At 45.7% G+C, this 23,009-nt stretch overlaps 1 protein-coding gene across 1 annotated transcript; it reads left to right on the plus strand.

Moving 5' to 3' along the window:
- Window positions 1-5,712: 5,712 nt before the first annotated feature.
- LOC125524640 (uncharacterized) lies at window positions 5,713-6,861 on the plus strand. Its single transcript, XM_048689677.2, has 2 exons — window positions 5,713-5,971; window positions 6,133-6,861. Exons 1-2 carry the CDS (start codon window positions 5,872-5,874, stop codon window positions 6,588-6,590), a joined length of 558 nt encoding a protein of 185 aa, XP_048545634.1. The 5' UTR covers window positions 5,713-5,871; the 3' UTR covers window positions 6,591-6,861.
- The last annotated feature ends 16,148 nt before the right edge of the window (window positions 6,862-23,009 follow it).

The raw sequence follows: 23,009 nt of genomic DNA on the forward strand, positions 1-23,009 counted from the left end.
GCCCACGAGGGTGGGGGGCGCGCCCCCTGCCTCGTGGGCCCCCTGGTGGCCCTCCGATGCCCATCTTCTACTATATGGAGTCTTTCGATGAGAAAAAAAAAATCAGAAGCCAGCTTTCGGGACGAGACTCCGCCGCCACGAGGCGGAACCTTGGCGGAACCAATCTAGGGCTCCGGCGGAGCTGTTCTGCCGGGGAAACCTCCCTCCGGGAGGGGGAAATCATCGCCATCGTCATCACCAATGATCCTCTCATCGGGAGGGGGTCAATCTCCATCAACATCTTCACCATCACCATCTCTTCCCAAACCCTAGTTCATCTCTTGTATCCAATTCTTGTCTCTAAGTCCAGGATTGGTACCTGTGGGTTGCTAGTAGTGTTAATTACTCCTTGTAGTTGATGCTAGTTGGTTTATTTGGTGGAAGACCATATGTTCAGATCCTATATGCATATTAATACTCCTCTGATTATGAACATGAATATGCTTTGTGAGTAGTTACGTTTTTTCCTGAGGACACGGGAGGAGTCTTGCTATTAGTAGTCATGTGAATTTGGTATTCATTCGATATTTTGATGAGATGTATCTTGTCTCTCCTCTAGTGGTGTTATGTGAACGTCGACTACATGACAGTTCACCATTATTTGGGCCTAGAGGAAGGCATTGGGAAGTAATAAGTAGATGATGGGTTGCTAGAGTGACAGAAGCTTAAACCCTAGTTTATGCATTTCTTCGTAAGGGGCTGATTTGGATCCATATGTTTCATGCTATGGTTAGGTTTACCTTAATACTTTTGTTGTAGTTGCGGATGCTTGCAATAGAGGTTAATCATAAGTGGGATGCTTGTCCAAGTAAGGACAGTACCCAAGCACCGGTCCACCCACATATCAGATTATCAAAGTACCGAACGCGAATCATATGATCGTGATGAAAACTAACTTGATGATATTCCCATGTGTCCTCGGGAGCGCTTCTCTCTATATAAGAATTTGTACAGGCTTGTCCTTTGCTACAAAAAGGATTGGGCCACCTTGCTGCACTTTATTTACTTGTATTACTTGTTTCTCGTTACAAATTATCTTATCACAAAACTATCTGTTACCTATAATTTCAGTGCTTGCAGAGAATATGTTGCTGAAAACCGCTTATCATTTCCTTTTGCTCCTTGTTGGGTTCGACACTCTTACTTATCGAAAGGACTACGATAGATCCCCTATACTTGTGGGTCATCACTCTACCTGGATCATCTCTCTTACGGCCACTTCTTCCCGTGGTCGTGCCACCTATGCGGCCTTGTTGGCCTCCTCCTTTTTCATCCTTTCTCCTTCCAGCTTTGTGGCCCAAATATAGGTTGCAATTCAGGAATGTAGACATGGGTATGAAAGGTGCAAATCTGGAGTCGTGCAATCTCACGCGAATGAGTCATCATTGACTCCTCATGGAGGAACTTGAGCTTGGGCTCGGTGAGTGGATCTGAAATAGTTTGGGATGTGAGGAGGTGGCGGCCGCACCTTTGAAAACAAGGTGGCAACCACTCTTCTTCACACCTCCTACCCTCATGACCAACTATTAATCGGCTGGCTACTACAGAGGATAAACCAGGGACCCATGTTTCTCCCGGTACACAACTGTGTATGCATCCATCTTCTCCTTGGTTGAGTCACTGTAATACCCTGGGCCCCCTTTCCCCTATGGCCTTGTGCCCACGCCTGCATGATGCTAATGTGGCACCCATGGTGTTGTCTCACTTGCAAGAGAAAGGATCATGATTAATAAACATATATGCACCTAGAGACAAAATTGACCTTGGAGTTACAGATACCATCTTTTGGTGGTGAACTGTCAGAGTGAGGCCGCCCAGGACGTGTGACGGGCCCTTCATCCACGGTTGCTCCTCCCTTTTTCTAATGTGCTGCACCTGCCACGTAGGGTCGCACCACATATCCGTGAATGTCGCCCAACAATCAGCTGGGATCCATGGCTCCATCACCGCTACTCAGAAAAAATACATCATATGACTAATAGAAGAAACAAGCAGCTACTAATGTAAGTAGTACCAAGCAATGATGTTACTTACCGATAAGTACTCATCTTCCTCCCCTCGTCTTCCGGGGGCGACATCTCATCTCGGTCGTGTATCACACAATGTGCTTCACGTCAGAGAGACGGTTCTTGGAAGCTCTCTCTGCCATCAGGCGTGCCTCAACCAGGTGCCCATCTTGGCAGGTAAAGTGTTCCAACAACATTGCAAATAGTAGTTAAATATTTACCAAGCATCGAATATGGACCAATGCAGGGTGGAATATACCTACCCGCATACCTCGGTAGATCCGATGGGACTTGTTGTCACACTCGTCATCCCAGGCAGCGTTGTACTTCTCCCAAGTGAATCATGGGGGTGATTACACCTTGTCATTCAGCTTGTCCATGTCAGGGAAGTTCTCCTTCAGAAGAGCACCAATGATGTGGTTCACTTGCTGGTGGTGTGAAGCCGCTTGAACGAGTTCCCACTAACTACACAATGAAAATGTATGTCATATGTCAGTGTTCAAATATTATATGCCAATAACTTGTAAGGACATCATTTACTTGTCTCAGCAGGATCAAACAACAGGCTGGTGCTCAAGAGGCGTGAGCTTTGGTACCTCCGACTAACCACATCCAGATCGCTTCTTCATACCTGTAGAGCTAGAGGCAGACGCCTCCTCGTCCTCACACACCATCTCATGCACCTCCTCCTCCTCCTCCTCGTCAAGAGTGTAGATATCGTGGTCCTCCATGGCAGCGGGTATAGAACCACTTGAGGAAGAGTAGCCATGGTCGCCACTGCCAGAAAGCCTCATTGATTTCACGAGTTACTTGATGCTTGAAGAAGCACCTTCTATAAGAAAGACATAACCAAAAGAACACATATTAATATCATCATCACAATAACATGGAAAAATTCAAGAAAATCTTCCCATCCCTGATGTCTTTGAAATAAACAATTTAAATAAAAAGAAACATGGAAAACGAGTTGTCATGTCACATATCATATGCACAAGAACTGATAAATACTTCAGTGCAAGTAGAGCTAGCATGGTACATTAGTACCACATTAACATCATACGAATCTTAATTAAATGGTACATTCACTAATGCACTGCATTACCTACTACGTCAACACTACATCTATATCAAACTATCTGGCTATATTACTCTGATAATGGAGCTCTACTCTAGACCGAAGTCTGAGAAGCTGGGCAACGAGTAGTCAGAGTCGGAGGGGACAGGTAGAGCCCCCCTCCCCCTACTAGTGGGGCTCACCTTGTGATCATTGGCGGTTGACCGAATCCATGGCAACGGGTCATTGCTCTCCTTCAGCTCGTCGACGAACTTGTCAAGCTCGGTGAAATACTTATGTTTCTCGACACAACGGTGGGCCTTCTCCTAGTGATTGGCCTTGACCTCCCGTTCTTCCTTGATGGACTAGAGGAGAGCGTCGTTCTCATGGAGAGCTGTGGGTCCACCTGAAAAAGTGATGCCAAGTAGTCCTCACTCGAACGCTTGGCGGCGAGCTGCGCATGGGCCATATAGTCCTCTTCGTCCTCATCCAATGAGTCAACCGTAAAGGGAGCATAGTCGTTTATTTTTAGAAATTATTTAGATCAGTTTCATTGAACTAATGAAAAGGTCACAATATGTAGTTATGAAGAAGATGAATTAATTAGCTAATTAAATTAGTTCATTAGAGTACCAAAAGCAAAAAGTATAAGCATTTTCACGGTAAAGCTATGGGTGCCACTTTAGTGTGTACGTGTAAGCAGATAATTTTATATCTCTATATAAGGACATCTCCAACACGGACTTTTAAAACAGACACACTATCTATTTTTGGAAGGGTCCGTGGATAGTGATACGGGAGCCGGCTATTCAACCCTATCAAACGTCTAGACACATTTCAAAGGAAATTGGAACAAACCAGGAAAATTTCATGCAAATTGGACAATTTTCATTTAAACAAAACCAATTCATTAAATTTTTGACATATTTCAACTAACCAAAAGCGCACGACACTTTTTTAACCTTGTGTAAATGTTCGCGGCCATGGCGGCGGCCGTGTCCCATTTCCTATCTTCCCCATATTCGGCAAGCTCACCGGCCATGAGCCCTAGGAAGTGAAGCTGCGAGAAGGGAATAATAAGACGTGGGGGCACAACCCACGTGAGACACCAAGCGTTCCCATGTCCCATGTACTTCTCTTCCTCAATGTAGTTCGTCGTGTCTTTGACGCCGGCTATAGACGGACCGACCTCATGATCGTTGCGGCGAAAAGCAAACCGCGTGGGCGGTGCGTCCGATAGGAAGCTTGCGACATCCGTTGTCGTCTACGGCTCCTCTTTGTTTGCCTCCACACCGATCTTCATGAATAGAGTGTCCCTCTTCACCCATAAGATACGCAGCTGCTATCGCTTGTGGCGAATGTCGCAGGCGCTGTGCATGGACTGGTACAACGCCCACTGCTCATCAAGGAAGCCCATATCCTTCGTGACCATGGCCACGACGACATCGTCGTTTTCCTGCTCGCCGGCGATTTGCCCCTCCACGAGCAAGTGCTCGTTGAGGAGACGGAGGTTGTAGTGTTGGTCCTCCAGTTGCTTTTCCACCATGACGGTGTTGAAGTGCGTCTACGCGGGCGGGGGCGCCGGCTCATCGTCAGATGCCTACTCCGTCGTCTCGCCGCTGACCTCCGGTGTGCTTGCCCGCAAGCCAGCCTCAGTCCGCCACACATGATGGGCCTGCCAGTCGGTCGCAATGCCGGCCAACTCCTGCTTTTGCTTCGTCTAGAGACTCTCCCACATCGCTCTAGAGCTCGCGATCATGGCGGATGTGGATGTGTTGTGGAGTGGGTCGTGCCGGTCAAGGAGGCGGCATTTGGGTATCGGCCAGGCCAAGCGGCGGGTTGTATCAATGCAGGCGCCAGAGTGGGTTTCTCGGTCGCCCCTCTTGTTTAATGCCGGCAGGCGGACGGACTGGAGCCGGTTTGAATGCTCCGTCGAGAGTCTCTCCTACATTGTTCCAGTCATGTCCGGTCACACATCTCTGGAACATGCATGGAGACCGAGTGTCCCTCTTGTCCAGCATGCCGCTTCAATGTTGACTCCAATGAGAGGTCGCTTCCGTTCTGAGCCAGCATTAATGTAAAGAAAACGCTCTAGAGCTGTGCTGACCGGCATGAATGTGCAGCAACTACTTCGTGCGGGAGAGGCAGCGGGCGCGGGCTCGGTTTTTGGGTGGGTCTGGGTGTCAGACATGTACGTGACAGAGGTCTGGATGTCGGCAAAGATCCCCTGATTCGCGTCCAGTTTTTAGAATTTTGGATATCCCGACTGATCATGTTGGATGACACACTGCGTCCGAACAGCTACGTCCAGACTTAGGCCAGTGTTTTAAGGGTCCGTGTTGAAAATGTCTTTATACTGTACGTTAGCAAGTGAATCAATAGCCAGGATATAGTCGATCAATGAATCTGATAATATTTAATACACGGATGCACAAAAGTGGCCAATCTCTACTTCGTTAGCAAGTGGTTCTACACTCTCGATCACACGTAAATCCACGGATAAATGTCAGTGCCCCGCTCTGCGGGTGGGGGTAGCTAATCAAATGTGACAACGAGATATAGCAAAGCTCGGTCCCGGTTTGATCATATCCTAGCTAACAGCCAACCATAGCGGTGCATGGAGTTATCGAAGGTTGAAACTTCTAAAATTGGAGATAGGCATAGGCGTGCATGCATACATGTCTTGCCTCTTCTATAAGTACGGCAATTCTAGCAGCGATATCATCTCACCCCAAGCTAGCTATTATAACTCGATCAAACTGATCATCGCCAATGGCGATCAAGTCTCTAGTTCTTCTTGGTGTCGTACTAGCCTCGCTCCTGCTTCTCTCCGAGGATGTAGCGGGTGCTAGAGAGCTTACAGATGCTAAAGGTTTGTAAAACATGCTCTCTCTTATAGTACGTATTTACTAACACAGTAGACTACACAACTCATACTTCATCCTATATATGCACGGCTACCTATCTACCTCGAGCAATGTTCACTACTTGCCTACCTCATGCAATGTTCACTAAGGAATTGTGTTCATGTAGAGTCCAAGGAGAAGAATGTGAAACCTGCAGGAGGGTCGGACCTGCCTAAGGAAGAGAAGTGGGGAGGTGGAAACAAGCATGATGGAGGATACAGAGACGGTGAAGGGTATGGAAACGGTGGAGGGTATGGCGCTGGTGGATACGGTAATGGTGGGGGATATGGAAACGGTGGCGGAGGTTATGGCTATGGAGGTTATGGAAACAATGGTGGTGGGTATGGTGGAGGATACGGCAATTCTGGGCACGGTGGCGGTTATGGGCGTGGTTACGGCGGTGGAGGCTATGGACCCGGATATGGTGGCGGGTATGGCAATGGCGATGGAAATGGTGGATTTGGCAGCGGCTTTGGTGGGGGATATGGTGGTGGCGGCGGATATGGTGGAGGTGGAGGATACGGTGGTGGTGGCGGATATGGTGGAGGTTACGGCGGAGGATCTGGTGGCGGTGGCTATCCCTGATATGGGTATGTGCAAGAGCCAAGATGTTACAATGGTTGGAACTATGAAAAGAACAATTAGATATGTGTTTGTGTTTTAACTAAGCATCTTTGTTGAAATGTGATGTGGTTAAATAAAAGTTGTTCCTTATGCTCCCATTAATAGGAGCAAGGTCTGTAAGGTTGAGAAGTCAGGCGAGCAAACCAACTTGTGTTGTTTTTTATCTTATGTATCAAACAGAAGATATCTTTTAAATTGTAAGTGTCTTTGATTATTGTATTTTATTAGAACATGAGGAGATATATGTGCCTATGTATTATGATAGAAAGAATCTATGATCTAGATGAGTAGCCCCATGGCGCCAACAAGGGTGGCAGCCCGAACGGTCAACAACAAGGGACTTATGGTACTACTCTTCTTAAAGTATTGTTTCCTACTGTCCGTCACTCATGACAATGATCAATTACTCTATCGACTACCACCGAAGGGAGCAAAGAGGTGTGCTTGAAGACATGCCGGCTCCGCTCAAGTCAAATGCACCTTAGCAAGGAAATCACCGCTGAGTTGACGCCCTCGCGAAAGCTTTGGTGGGATGGATAGTTGCCAAGAGGTCCACCATTGAAGGATAGAATCATTCACCGTTAGGGCACGACGGCCAAGAGCCCGAGAACGATCCAGCGAAGTACACCATTTGATAAGTACAAACAGTGGAAATCATAGCCATCTTCGATCAAAAGCACCTCACTTTTTTTCCAAATCGGTCTTCAACCGAGCCATTGTTTCAAACATGTTGACTTGAAATTTCTAACATATTTATCATAGTTTAAGAACAATATGATATCATCAGCATATCTACATATGACAACACAACTAGGATTTAAGAATGATATAGAGGTTGACATAAAGAAAAGGAATGCCAAGATACGCAACATGAATACATGACATGGTAGTTTGGCGGGGAAAACGATTTTCTGGCCTGCCTATCTAATCCATTGAATCGACCTAAACTGTAATCTCCCAATCAAACTCAACCAAAATCATCACAATGATTTCTGTTTAATACCAAGGACCACTGGCGCCACATCAAGAGTCCTTCGCACATGCACCCTCATGCTTAGCTGTGGGTGTACAAGCACAGAGGCCTAAGTAGCGCCTGAAGAAGGCAGAGAATTGACGCCCAACCATTTCATGATCAAATTCTCCAATTGCAAATCTTCGACTACCAGAAAATCATCAGCATTACATCATTCAAGGAACCACGAGCAATATGTGCAATCATCTACAGATTAGCCACAAGTCGACGTGGCACCATATGAATTTGATGGCGAGTTGGATAGCCTTTTTCACTTGTCAAGCAAATGTTTTTTAACATGGTACAATCGAAGTCGCTCACATACATGAGCATACACTCACCCCTATGAACGCATGCACACCCTATCCCTATGAGCATCCTCGATAGACTAGGCAGCATAGCATCTTGAGATTTACGAAGTCGTCTTAGGCGCCTCACAGTCGACAGAAACATCTCATCCCACTAAACGAACATCGGTCGGAAGCCCTGAAATAAATCTAGGACATGAACTCTGGTGGGCTGAGGTCCTCTTAACCATCCAACCACAGGTTGATTCACAACTGGTCAAGAAAATGTTGTTCTCGTAATTCTTGCTTCAATACAAATGTGGTATTTAAATAGATCGAACGGCTATTACCCAAGGAGACATGAGGTCAGTTTTTGCTTTGGGTTCTTCAGGCTAGTTGTTACTAGACCATTGGGTTGGCCCGAGTTCCTCAATAGAGCAAAGGGGCTATCAGGAAAGGGGGTCACATGAGGCCTTCAGTTGACGCCTGTTAGCGTCTATGAGGGAAGACCCAAAATCACTAGCAAAGGGGTGCCTGATGAAGCTATGTATCTAGGATAGGGTCATAGGCCTGACCTGGACGCCCTCCTCAAGGTCAGCGCCCTGAAGCCAGAAGCATTCTAAGGGTACCATCATCCACTCGACCAGAGGCATTCCACTCGGAAGAATCAATGACACTCGACCATCACAGAAACCACTCGACATACAGAAGACCTAAAGCCACTCTACGCAACAACGGTCGGGCGTTTACTCATAGAATTAATTATCGTTTATATCACTTAATTGCTAGCGTTACCAGTAACGTTCCACTCTTATTGTACATTGAACCCCGTGTAACGGAGGAGAGCTGGGGTCCAGGCGCACTCTATATAAGCCACTCCCTTCCTCTGGGACAAGGGTTCGCATCCTTTGTAAACATACACATATACACAATCCAGTCGACCGCCTCTGGGCACCGAGACGTAGGGCTATTACTTCCTCCATGAAGGGCCTGAACTCGTAAATTCGTGTGTACAACTACTCCATAGCTAGGATCTTGCCTCCTCATACCTACCCCCATTCTACTGTCAGTCTTAGATCCACGACAGTTAGCGCCCACCTTGGGGCAGGTGTCTTAGCAGTTTGTTGGAGAAGTTGCAATTTTTCCGATTCCCATCATCATGGTTTCCGGCGGAGGGTTGGCTGAGGGCCGTGAGATCCATCTTGGCGTGCTCGTCTTCATCGCCGACAGCTCTGCTTGGCTCCACGAGGCTCCGCTCGACGTCGACACGCTCCCCGTCCGCAGGGCAACGCACTTCCGCGCGTGCGTCCGCGGCGTCCTTCTTCTACAGCCGTCGACTCAGTATGAGTCGGCTCCTACGATGTCCTCGCTCCCCTCTGCTCGCCGGCGCAAGCGATCCGGTCGGTCACGACTCCAGTGGTGGGTGAGGCATGTGGTGGCCCGCCAATCGGCCACCCCACAAATCGCGGCAATCGAGCCCGATGAAACTCTCTACGGCCTGTTCGACCTGTCGGCTGGCTCCATCGAGACTGCATCCGAGTGCGATAGTAGTGACCCCGCGATGGAAGTCTTGATGGTCAATGGACCACGTAGTCCTCCTGGCTTCCCCCGTGACGACGGTGGCGATGGCGTCGGCGATCCGTCGCGCGTCCACGAGGAGTACCGCCCCGAACCCCTCTCTTCGCAGCAGAGGGAAGATCTTCGCCGCCACAATATGGATGTACTTCACACTCCTATCGTTGGAGAAACCCCGGAGGCCCGTGTAGGGTAACGCAGCAGAAAACAAAAATTTTCCGACCTACGCACCAGCCCAGGACCACTATGGAGACTGCATACATGGTTTGATCTTTTTCGTTACCGACTCGTAGCGCATCGGGAAGTAGAGTCGATGATGATCGGCGGTGCAGATCCCCGCAGCTAGGATTTACAACCTTCCAACCGCGAGGATGTATACCTCATCTGCTCCTCAGACAGCCCTCCGGGAGGCGGTCGAATAGCCCCCCGGACGGTGTCGTGGACAGCCCTTCGGGAGGACCTTCGAAACTCGAACGGTCACTCGGACAGCCCTTCGGGAGGACCTTTGAAACTCGGATGGTCACACGGACAGCCCTCCGGGAGGCACTCGTGAACTAAGACCGAAACTACGATCTCTCTACATAGTTGCACACATACGGTGTCATCTATCCAGCAGGGCTTCGCCGTCCAGAACTAGTTCCTGCCAGAACCCAGACAGCCTTTCGGCTCTACGAAACTATTTCTCGGGGAGGGAGAGAGAAGCCAGATCATTGCATGACACTTGTATGTGAGAAGGGTAGAGGAGAATGGCAGCCCCTTCTCCTCCTTTTATAGGCCAAGGCAAGGGGTGGGGTGATGGAGGAAATACCAAAACACCCATGCTACATGTCCCACATGAATGGTGAAATGGTAACTCCAGTGGGGCACCAAGGGGACACCATGGAGGCACCCCCTTGGCCAGCCACAACCTTGCCCCCTCCCATGGGGGGGGGCAACAAGCCACCAACATGTCTCCTAGAAACATGGGTGCTCCCTAGACAAAAAGCCACCAAACATGTAACCCCCGATTCATGGGATCTTGTCCCCTCGTGCTGAGACAAGATGTTTTCCGCGAAACAGTTTTTCTGAAAAATTCCGGAAGGTCACAGAACATTTCCGGCACCCTCTAAAATTCTTCTGGGCATGATCCGAAACACTTCCGGTGTGGTGATTTTTATCAGCGAAAAGCAATAACGGCGGTTACGACAGCTCCGGAACATTTTTGGTTTTTCTCTCTGAAAATTCCCAAAAGTTCCTAGACCAATTCTAGGGCCCTCTAAGAATTTCCAGGCGAGTGCCGAAACCATTTTGACCTAATAATATATTCCGAAACAACTTTTAGGTTTTACTGAAACTCTTTCGGTGTTCTCTCTTCGGAACTCTTCCGTTGTCTTCGAAACTTTTCTGGTGACTTTCTCTCAGACTCCTTGTCTAGTATTCAGCAGATAGATGACCCTTAAGCATGTGACCCTATGCTACCTCTTGAGCACTGCGTTGGTTTTGCCCGAAGAGAAAGGGATGATGCAGCAAAGTAGCGTAAGTATTTCCCTTAGTTTTTGAGAACCAAGGTATCAATCCAGTAGGAGGCTATGTGCCAGTCCCTCGTACCTGCACAAAACAAATAAATCCTCGCAACCAACGCGATAAGGGGTTGTCAATCCCTACACGGCCACTTACAAGAGTGAGACCTGATAGATATGATAAGATAATATTTTTGGTATTTTTGTGATAAAGATGAAAAGTAAAATAAAAGCAAAGGAAATAACTAAGTATTGGGAGGTTAATATGATGAAGATAGACCCGGGGGCCATAGGTTTCACTAGTGGCTTCTCTCGAGAGCATAAGTATTCTACGGTGGGTGAACAAATTACTGTTGAGCAATCGACATAATTGAGCATAGTTATGAGAATATCTAGGTATGATCATGTATGTAGGCATCACGTCCGAGACAAGTAGACCGACTCCTGTCTGCATCTACTACTATTACTCCACTCATCGACCGCTATCCAGCATGCATCTAGAGTATTAAGTTAATGAAAACAGAGTAACGCCTTAAGCAAGATGACATGATGTAGAGGGATAAACTCATGCAATATGATGAAAACCCCATCTTGTTATCCTCGATGGCAACAATACAATACGTGCCTTGCTGCCCCTACTGTCACTGGGAAAGGACACCACAAGATTGAACCCAAAGCTAAGCACTTCTCCCATTGCAAGAAAGATCAATCTAATAGGCCAAACCAAACTGATAATTCGAAGAGACTTGCAAAGATAACCAATCATACATAAAAGAATTCAGAGAAGATTCAAATATGGTTCATAGATAGACTTGATCATAAACCCACAATTCATCGGTCTCAACAAACACACCGCAAAAAGAAGATTACATCGAATAGATCTCCACAAGAGAGGGGGAGAACATTGTATTGAGATCAAAAAAGAGAGAAGAAGCCATCTAGCTACTAACTATGGACCCGTAGGTCTGAGGTAAACTACTCACACTTCATCGGAGGGGCTATGATGTTGATGTAGAAGCCCTCCGTGATCGATGCCCCCTCCGTCGGAGCTCCGGAACAGGCCCCAAGATGGGATCTCGTGGATACAGAAAGTTGCGGCGGTGGAATTAGGGTTTTGGCTCCATATCTGATCGTTTGGGGGTACGTAGGTATATATAGGAGGAAGGAGTACATCGGTGGAGCAACAGGGGCCCCACGAGGGTGGAGGGCGCGCCTAGGGGGGGAGGCACGCCCCCTACCTCGTGGCCTCCTCTTTTGTTTCTTGACGTAGGGTCCCAGTCCCTTGGTTCACGTTCGGTGAGAAAATCACGTTCCCGAAGGTTTCATTCCGTTTGGACTGCGTTTGATATTCCTTTTCTTCGAAACCCTGAAATAGGCAAAAAAACAACAATTCTGGGCTGGGCCTCCGGTTAATAGGTTAGTCCCAAAAATAATATAAAAGTGGATAATAAAGCCCAATAATGTCCAAAATAGTAGATAATATAGCATGGAGCAATCAAAAATTATAGATACGTTGGAGACGTATCACCCTATAGGTTCGGTGAAGTATAGACATGACTTGGAACCCCTTCCGATCAATGATCAACATCGGAGCCGTGGACACCCATATTGACCCCTATACCCACACGAATGAATATTCGAGTGAACCTCCAGTTGTCGTGTGCTATTCCTGTTGCTTCGTGATATGTTACAAATACCCGAGGTGAGATTTACTTGCATCCCCGTGGATCAACTACTTGTCCACTATGCTAGTTACCTCGTTAGCGGTTTTGTCCTCTTTTCTCATTTCTGTGTTGCGGCATCCTTGTGATCAAATCACACTGTGTCTGGCCAGACGATGATGGATACCGTAACACCGAGAGGGCCTGAGAATATATCTCCATCGTCGGAGGAGTAAATCCCAATCTTGAGCTATCAAGTTACTTGACACACTTTTCCATGAACCCGTAAGCCGCCGTAATAGCCACCCATTTATGGATGACGTTTAACAAACCCCAAAGTTCATGAAGCAAGTATGAAGAAACTCGATACTCTCATGGTCTAAGGAATTATGCAAACGTTAACCATCTCTGTGTTATGTACCATTAACTTGTGACGAACGAATCTCATAGCATAACATCAATCCGGGTCAATTCAACACAAATGTTCTCTTAACATTGTGCCCTCAAAATTGCTGGCATAGACATGCCCATGACCAGGAAAACAGAATCATCATGCAACACTTGAGCTAGTCTTAGAGGCCAGACTAGGAATACTTCTTACCGTTTATTGTTCCAAACGTGCATATGAGTCTTCCTCCGAGCCTCGTGTTATTGCAGACTCGAGAACCATAGCAGTTATAGCATGGAACATAAACATAATTATGAACATGGAGATAAGTAATAGCATTTATTATTGCCTCTAGGGCATATCTCCTACAGCCCGGGTATTGGAGGAGGCGTGCCTGGCTAACTTGGCTAAGCGCACTCGACTAGAGAACCTCCAGCACACACTTGACGAGCGTGCTCGGCAGCGGATTCCTGAGTCCAGCTGACGACAACGTTTTCCGCCTCTGACTCAGGTATACCGAAGTCCGATCCAGAATCTCATAATTGCAGCCCAAATAGTAGGGTCAATTCAGCCTTCCCAGTCGAAAGCTGGCCGAGGTTTGATGTAGATTAGGGCTTTACTCCGGGTAGCAGGAGAGCAGAATACAATAGTATCTCAATCGCGGAATAAGATTCATAGCAGATCTGTGGTGGCAGACACTGTCCAATCTGCTCACAGCCCAAGATCACCTCCGCGGCGTGAGGGACGTGGGCACTGGCAGGATCAGTATAGGAACCATGAGCAGTATGATCATCGACTTGACCACGATGACCGTCGTTGAGTGCCCATGCCTCCTCCGAGGAGTGGGTCATACACGCATCGGCGGCAAGAGGACAGGTGCCTCCATAGAGGCGAATGAAGAATTCCAGTCGACCCCAGAGAGCCAGGCTTTGATGCGAGATCTATTCTCGTTCAAGGTCTGGTTGACATGAACAGGGCACACAGAGAGGGCCATGATAGAGATTATCCGACTGGAAGTAGGGTGCATGTTTCAGGTCCCGAGTGTTCCAGCAGAGCCATCAAAGCAGCAGTGATTCCTCCCAACTTCAGGTTGGCGACTGGAGTCAGCAAGTTCACTGGAGAGTCCAAGCCTGACACTTGGCTTGAGGACTACCAAGTGGCTGTGCAGATCGGTGGCGGCAATGATGAAGTGGCCATGAAGCACCTTCCTTTGATGTTGGAGGGCTCAGCCAGAGTGTGGTTGAATCATTTAGCACCTGGAAGCGTATATAGTTGGGAGGAACTTGCCTGAGTGTTTGTTAGAACCTTTGAAGGTACATGCAAAAGGCCGGCGGGGTTGACAGAGTTGCAGTCCTGTGTGCAGAAGCCGAATGAAACCTTGAGAGATTATATCCAGAGATGGATCACATTGCACCATACAGTGGAGAATGTGTCGGATCACCAAGCAGTTTGTGCCTTCAAGGAAGGTGTTAAGTACAGAGAGTTGAACCTGAAGTTCGGTCGGATAGGAGATATGTCCCTGAGTTGAATGATGGAGATTGCCACCAAGTATGCCAATGGTGAAGAGAAAGACCGACTCCGGAGCGGTAAGCACAAAACAGTCGCCCAAGAGACCAGAGGAGGGAATTCCAGTCGGAAACAGAAGCGCAAGGCCGAACCAGCTGCTCCTAGTGAAGCTTTAGTTGTGGCCCTAGGGAAATTCAAGGAGAAGCCCAAAGGGCCCTGGACTTCCAAGAAAGTTAAAGATCAAGATGGGAATGATGTGTTGGATCTACCATGCCACATTCATACCAAAAAAGATGAAGAGGGGAATCTCATTTACCCTAAGCACACCACTCGACAGTGTCGTCTCCTAATCTAGCAGTTCTGAGAGAAACAACCCAAGGAGAAGGAAAAGGAGTCAGACAAGGGTGAGGAAAGGGAAGAAGATGATGATGGTTTTCCCAATGTCAATTCCACTTTGATGATTTTTGCTGATGTTGAGAGCAAAAGTCGATTGAAAGTTATTAACAGAGAGGTGAACATGGTTGCTCCGGCAACACCCAGTTATCTGAAGTGGTCCTAGACTGCCATCACATTCGACCAGTCAGACCATCCAGCGCATATAGCCACCCCTGGGAGGCAAGCACTGGTAGTCGACCCAGTTGTTGAAGGCACTCGACTGACTAAAGTGCTGAAGGCTGGCGGTAGTGGCCTGAATATTCTTTATGCTGAAACCTTGAAGGGACTGGGCATTCCGATGTCCAAGCTTAGTGAAAGCAACATGAGCTTCCATGGTGTTATACGTGGCAAGAAGACTGAATCACTCGGCCAAATCGCCCTTGAAGTGGTTTTCGGTGATTCCAAGAATTACTGCAAGGAAAAGTTGAAATTTGAGGTAGTGGATTTCAAGAGTGCTTATCATGCCATTCTGGGTAGGCCTACTTATGCACATTTCATGGCTCGACCATGTTATGTGTACCTCAAACTGAAAATGCCTGGCCCCAGAGGAGTGATAACTATCACTGGCAATCGGCAGAAGGTAGAAGAGTGCTTCCAGAAGGGCTCAAAAATTGCCGATGCACAAATGGCAGTAGTAGAATTGCAAGAGTACCAGAAAAATGCAGATCTGAGTGATTTGCTGTGAGCTAAGAAGCCTGCCACAGACTCTGCATTTCAGTCGTCTGGAGAAACAAAACTGATTCATATTCACCCGACTGATCCCAATGTTGCTCCGACTCATATTTCAACGACACTCGACAACAAATAGGAAGAAGCGCTCATCCAGTTCCTCCGTGAGAACTGGGACATCTTTGCATGGAAACCTTCTGACATGCCGGGTGTACCCAGGGGACTGGCTGAGCATCGTTTGTGAGTCGACCCGAAAGTGAAACCTGTCAAGGAACATCTCCAACGGTCCGCCATCCAGAAGAGAAAAGCAATTGCTGAAGAAGTGGCTCGGCTCATGGCAGCTGAGTTCATCCGAGAAATCTACCACTCCGAGTGGCTCGCCAATGTTGTCATGGTCTCCAAGAAGGATGGTTCACTTTGCATGTGCATTGACTTCAAGCATATCAATCGGGCCTGCCCGAAAGATCATTTTCCTCTCGCCTCATCGACCAAATCGTCGACTCGACTGCGGGGTGTGAGCGTTTGTCTTTTTTTGAGGCCTATTCCGGGTACCATCAGATTCAACTGTATGGACCCGATGAGATAAAAATGGCTTTCATCACTCCATTCGGATGCTTCTGTTATGTCACCATGCCATTCGGCCTGAAGAACGCCGGAGCCACATTCATGAGGATGATCCAGAAGTGTCTGCTCACTCAAATCAGTCGGAATGTGGAAGCATACATGGATGACATTGTGGTCAAGTCACGTAAGGGTTCCGACCTGCTGGCTGACCTTGTTGAAACCTTTGCCAACCTTAGAAGATATGATATCAAGCTTAATCCATCAAAGTGCACATTCGGAGTTCCTAGCGGAAATTTACTCAGTTTCCTCGTTTCCGAACGAGGGATCAACGCTAACCCAGAGAAAGTTGGTGCTATACTTCGGATGAAACGCCCTGTGCGTGTGCACGATGTCCAGAAGCTTACTGGTTGTTTGGCCGCCTTGAGTCGATTCATTTCTCGCCTCGGTGGAAAGGCATTGCCTCTTTACCGACTGATGAAGAAGTCTGATAAGTTCGAGTGGACTCCCGAAGCTGATGCAGCATTTGCAGAGCTCAAAGCCCTGCTTTCCACCCAGCCGGTGCTTGCTGCACCAATCAGCAAAGAGCCTTTACTGCTTTATATTGCAGCCACTGGACAAGTTGTCAGTACAGTACTCACGGTCGAGCGGGAAGAAGAAGGAAAAGCCTATAAAGTTTAGCGCCCAATATATTATGTTTCTGAAGTTCTGACTCCATCGAAGCAAAGATATCCACACTATCAGAAGCTTTTTTATGGGATTTACATGACCACGAAGAAGGTTGCACACTATTTCTCTTATCATTCCATTACAGTCGTCAGCGACGCTCCATTATCAGAGATTCTGAACAATAGAGATGCAACTGGTGGAGTGGCGAAGTGGGCGATTGAACTCCTTCCCCTGGACATCAAGTTTGAGGCAAAGAAAGCTATCAAGTCCCAAGCAATAGCAGATTTCCTCGCCGAGTGGATCGAACAGCAACTTCCATCCCAAATTCACTCGGAGCATTGGACCATGTTCTTCGATGGCTCCAAGATGCTGAATGGATCCGGTGCTGGGCTGGTGTTGGTATCCCCCTGTGGTGACAAACTCAGCTATGTTCTCCAGATTCACTTTGACTCTTCCAACAATGAAGCCGAATATGAGGCACTTCTGTACGGGTTGCGTATGGCCATTTCACTCGGCGTCCGTCGCCTCATGGTCTATGGCAACTCGGATTTAGTGGTCAATCAGGTGATGAAGGAGTGGGACGTCAGGAGCCCAGCTATAACTGGTTATTGCAATGTAGTGAGAAAGTTAGAAAAGAGGTTTGAGGGGTTAGAGCTCCATCACATACCCCGACTGAAAAATCAAGCAACTCATGATCTAGCAAAGATAGGTTCCAAGAGGGAAGCCATTCCCAGCAATGTGTTCCTGGAACATATTCATACACCTTCAGTTCAAGAAGATCCTTTCACTGAAGAGCCCCCGCAACCAAAGAGTGCCACTGATCCGACTGAAGTCGAGGTTCCAGCCGTGGTCGATTTGATCATGGAGGTTTTGGTCATCACTCCCGATTGGACGGTACCATATATCGCGTACATTCTTAGAAAGGAACTCCCAGAAGATGAAGAAGAGGCTTGATAGATCGTCCGTTGATCCAAAGCCTTTACTGTGATAAGAGGACAGTTGTTCAGAGAAAGTGTGACTGGAGTCTACCAGAAATGCATAACACCTGAAGAAGGTCGAGTGATCCTCAATGACATTCACTCGGGGACCTGTGGTCACCATGCATCCTCTCGGACCATTGTGGCCAAAGCATACCGAGCGGGATTTTACTGGCCACGAGCAAATGAGATGGCAAAAGAAATAGTCGACAAATGTGAAGGTTGCCAATTTTACACCAACATGTCTCACAAGCCTGCGTTGGCCCTGAAGACCATTCCACTCGTCTGGCCTTTTGTTGTTTGGGGATTGGATATGGTTGGACCTTTGAGGACTGGTAGGAGTGGATTCACTCATGTGCTTGTAGCAGTCGACAAGTTCACCAAATGGATTGAAGCCAAGCCTATCAAGAACCTTGAAGCCAGTACTGCTGTCAGCTTCATGATACGTCTCCAACGTATCTATAATTTTTGATTGCTCCATGTTATATTATCCACTGTTTTGGACTATATTGGGATTTATTTTCCACTTTTATATTATTTTTGGGACTAACCTATTAACCGTAGGCCCAGCCCAGAATTGCTGTTTTTTTGCCTATTTCAGTGTTTCGAAGAAACAGAATATCAAACAGAGTCCAAACGGAATAAAACCTTCGGGAACGTGATTTTCTCACCAAACGTGATCCAGGAGACTTGGACCCTGCTCCAAGGAACAAAAGAGGCGGTCACGAGGGTGGGGGGCGCCCCCCTAGGGCGCGCCCCTGCCTCGTGGGCCCCTCGGTGCTCCTCCGGCGTACTCCTTCCTCCTATATATACCTATGTACCCCCAAACGATCAGAAGAGGAGCCAAAAACCTAATTCCACCACCGCAACTTTCTGTATCCACGAGATCCCATCTTGGGGCCTGTTCTGGAGCTCCATCGGAAGAGGGCCGTGATCACAGAGGGCTTCTACATCATCATAGCCTCTCCGATGAAGTGTGAGTAGTTTACCTCAGACCTTCGGGTCCATAGTTAGTAGCTAGATGGCTTCTTCTCTCTCTTTGAATCTCAATACAAAGTTCTCCCCTCTCTTGTGGAGATCTATTCGATATAATCTTCTTTTTGCGGTGTGTTTGTTGAGACCGATGAACTGTGGGTTTATGATCAAGTCTATCTATGAATAATATTTGAATCTTCTCTGAATTCTTTTATGTATGATTGGTTATCTTTGCAAGTCTCTTGGAATTATCCGTTTGGTTTGGCCAACTAGATTAGTAGTTCTTGCCATGGGAGAAGTGCTTAGCTTTGGGTTCGATCTTGCAGTGTCCTTTCTCAGTGACAGAATGGGCAGCAAGGCACATATTGCATCGTTGCCATCGAGGATAACAAGATGGGGTTTATTTCATATTGCATGAATTTATCTCTCTACATCATGTCATCTTGCTTAAGGTGTTACTCTGTTTTTAACTTAATACTCTAGATGCATGCTGGATAGCGGTCGATGAGTGGAGTAATAGTAGTAGATGCAGAATCATTTCGGTCTACTTGTCACGGACGTGATGTCTATATACATGATCATGCCTAGATATTCTCATAACTATGCTCAATTCTGTCAATTTCTCAACAGTAATTTGTTCACCCACCGTAGAATACTTATGCTCTTGAGAGAAGCCACTAGTGAAACCTATGGCCCCTGGGTCTATTCTCATCATATCAATCTCCATCACTTTAATCTCGCTTTGCTTTTTTACTTTGCTTTTACTTTTTACTTTGCATCTTTGTACCAAAAATACCAAAAATATTATATCTATCAGATCTCACTCTCGTAAGTGACCGTGAAGGGACTGACAACCCCTAATCGCGTTGGTTGCGAGTAGCTATCGTTTTGTGCAGGTACGAGGGACTTGAGCGTGGCCTCCTACTGGATTGATCCCTTGGTTCTCAAAAACTAAGGGAAATACTTACGCTACTCTGCTGTATCATCCCTTCCTCTTCGGGGAAAACCAATGCAAGTTCAAGACGTAGCAAGAAGGATGTCTGGCGTCGCTGCCGGGGAGTCTACGCAAAAAGTCAACATACCAAGTACCCATCACAATCCCTATCTCTCGCATTACATTATTTGCCATTTGCCTCCCGTTTTCCTCTCCCCCACTTCACCCTTGCCATTTTATTCGCCCTCTCTCTCCCTATCCTCCCTCTCTTTTTCTGTTTGCCTCTTTTGCCCGTTTGCTCTTGTTTGCTTGTGTGCTAGTTTGCTTGTTTGTCGCAATGGCTCAAGATACTACCAAATTGTGTGACTTCACCAATACCAATAATAATGATTTCCTTAGCACTCCGATTGCTCCCCTTGCCAATACTGAATCTCGTGAAATCAATACTGCTTTGTTGAATCTTGTTATGAAAGATCAATTCGTCGGCCTTCCTAGTGAAGATGCCGCTACTCATCTGAATAGCTTCGTTGATTTATGTGATATGCAAAAGAAAAAAGATGTTGATAATGATGTCGTTAAATTGAAGCTATTTCCTTTTTCGCTTAGAGATCGTGCTAAAGCTTGGTTTTCGTCTTTGCCTAAAAATAGTATTGATTCATGGAACAAGTGCAAAGATGCTTTTATCTCTAAGTATTTTCCTCCCGCTAAGATCATCTCTCTTAGAAATGATATTATGAACTTTAAACAACTTGATCATGAACATGTTGCACAAGCTTGGGAGAGAATGAAATTAATGACACGTAATTGCCCTACTCATGGTTTGAATTTGTGGATGATTATACAAATTTTTTATGCCGGATTGAATTTTGCTTCTAGAAATCTTTTAGATTCGGCCGCGGGAGGCACTTTTATGGAAATCACTTTAGGAGATGCTACTAAACTCCTAGATAATATTATGGTTAATTATTCTCAATGGCATACTGAAAGATCTTCTAATAAAAAAGTGCATGTGATAGAAGAAATCAATGTTTTGAGTGGAAATATGGATGAACTTATGAAATTATTTGCTACTAAGAGTGTTTCTTCTGATCCTAATGATATGCCTTTGTCTACTTTGATTGAGAATAACAATGAATCTATGGATGTGAATTTTGTTGGTAGGAATAATTTTGGTAACAACGCTTATAGAGGGAATTTTAATCCTAGGCCATATCCTAGTAATCCTTCTAATAATTATGGGAATTCCTACAACAACTCTTATGGAAATTATAATAAGATGCCCTTGGAATTTGAGAATAGTGTTAACGAATTTATGAATTCACAAAAGAATTTTAATGCTTTGATTGAAGAGAAATTGCTTAAAGTTGATGATTTGGCTAGGAACGTTGATAGAATTTCCCTTGAGGTTGATTCTTTAAAGCTTAGATCTATTCCTCCTAAGCATGATATCAATGAGTCTCTCAAAGCCATGAGAATTTCCATTGATGAGTGCAAGGAAAGAACCGCTAGGATGCGTGCTTCCAAAGATGCCTTTATTAAAGCGTGTTCTTCCAATTCCTATGAAAATGAAGATGAAGATCTAAAAGTTATTGATGTGTCCCCTATTAAATCTTTGTTTTGCAATATTAATCTTGATGAAACTGAATATGATCTTCCTTTACCTAGAAGGCGTTCTAAAAAATCGGAGTATTTAGATCTTAATGATGAAATTGATGAAAGTGGGATAGAAAGAAATAAAAATCTAGATGTTGCTAAACCCACTATATTGGATTTCAAGGAATTTAATTATGAAAGTTGCTCTTTAATTGATTGTATTTCCTTGTTGAAATCCATGCTAAATTCTCCACATGCTTATAGTCAAAATAAAGCCTTTACCGAGCATATTGTTGATGCCTTGATGCAATCTTATGAAGAAAAACTTGAGTTGAAAGTTTCTATCCCTAGAAAACTCTATGATGAGTGGGAACCAACTATTAAAATTAAAATTAAAGATCATGAGTTTTATGCTTTGTGTGATTTGGGTGCTAGTGTCTCCACTATTCCCAAAACTTTGTGTGATTTACTAGATTTCCGCGATTTTGATGATTGCTCTCTAAACTTGCATCTTGCGGATTCCACTATTAAGAAACCTATGGGAAGGATTAATGATGTTCTTATTGTTGCAAATAGGAATTATGTGCCCGTAGATTTCATTGTTCTTGATATAGATTGCAATCCTTGTTGCCCTATTATTCTTGATAGACCTTTCCTTAGAACGGTTGGTGCGATTATTGATATGAAGGAAGGGAATATTAGATTTAAATTTCCATTAAAAAGGGCATGGAATAGTTTCCAAGAAATAAAATAAAATTACCATATGAAACTATCATGAGAGCCACTTATGGATTGCCTACCAAAGATGGCAATACCTAGATCTATCCTCGCTTTTATGCCTAGCTAGGGGCGTTAAACGATAGCGCTTGTTGGGAGGCAACCCAATTTTATTTTTATTCCTTGATTTTAGCTCCTGCTTAGTAATAAATAAACTATTTAGCCTCTGTTTTGCTTGTGTTTTTTGTGTTTAATTAGTGTTTGTGCCAAGTAGAACCGTTGGGAAGACTTGGGGAAAGTCTTGTTGAACTTGCTGTAAAAAACAGAAACTTTAGCGCTCACGAGAACTGCTGTCATTTTTATTTGAAGAGTGATATTTAGTTAATTATTTTTGCAGATGATTAATAGATAAATTCCTCACGTCCAGCAATTTATTTTAGAATTTTTGGGGTTCCAGATCTTGCGCTAGCTACAGACTACTACAGACTTTTCTGTTTTTGACAGATTCTGTTTTTCGTGTGTTGTTGATGAATCTATGGCTAGTAAAATAGTTTATAATCCATAGAGAAGTTGGAATACAGTAGGTTTAACACCAATATAAATAAAAATGAGTTCATTACAGTACCTTGAAATGGTCTTTTGTTTTCTTTCGCTAACGGAGCTCACAAGTTTTCTATTTTGAGTTTTGTGTTGTGAAGTTTTCAAGTTTTGGGTGAATTCTTTTGATGGATTATGGAACAAGGAGTGGAAAGAGACTAAGCTTGGGGATGCCCATGGCACCCCCAAGATAATCCAAGGACACCAAGAAGTCAAAGCTTGGGGATGCCCCGGGAGGCATCCCCTCTTTCGTCCACTTCCATCGGTAATTTACTTGGAGCTATATTTTTATTCACCAACATGATATGTGTTTTGCTTGGAGCGT

Source organism: Triticum urartu, chromosome 7A (assembly GCF_056163025.1).
Source record: "Triticum urartu cultivar PI428250 chromosome 7A, HENAU_Tu73, whole genome shotgun sequence".
Lineage (NCBI taxonomy): Eukaryota > Viridiplantae > Streptophyta > Magnoliopsida > Poales > Poaceae > Triticum > Triticum urartu.

Coding starts and splice junctions, on each gene's coding strand:
- LOC125524640 (XM_048689677.2), top strand. CDS start 5,872: ATGGCGATCAAGTCTCTAGTTCTTCTTGGTGTCGTACTAGCCTCGCTC. Junction 5,972..6,132: donor AGAGCTTACAGATGCTAAAG/GTTTGTAAAACA, acceptor GTGTTCATGTAG/AGTCCAAGGAGAAGAATGTG.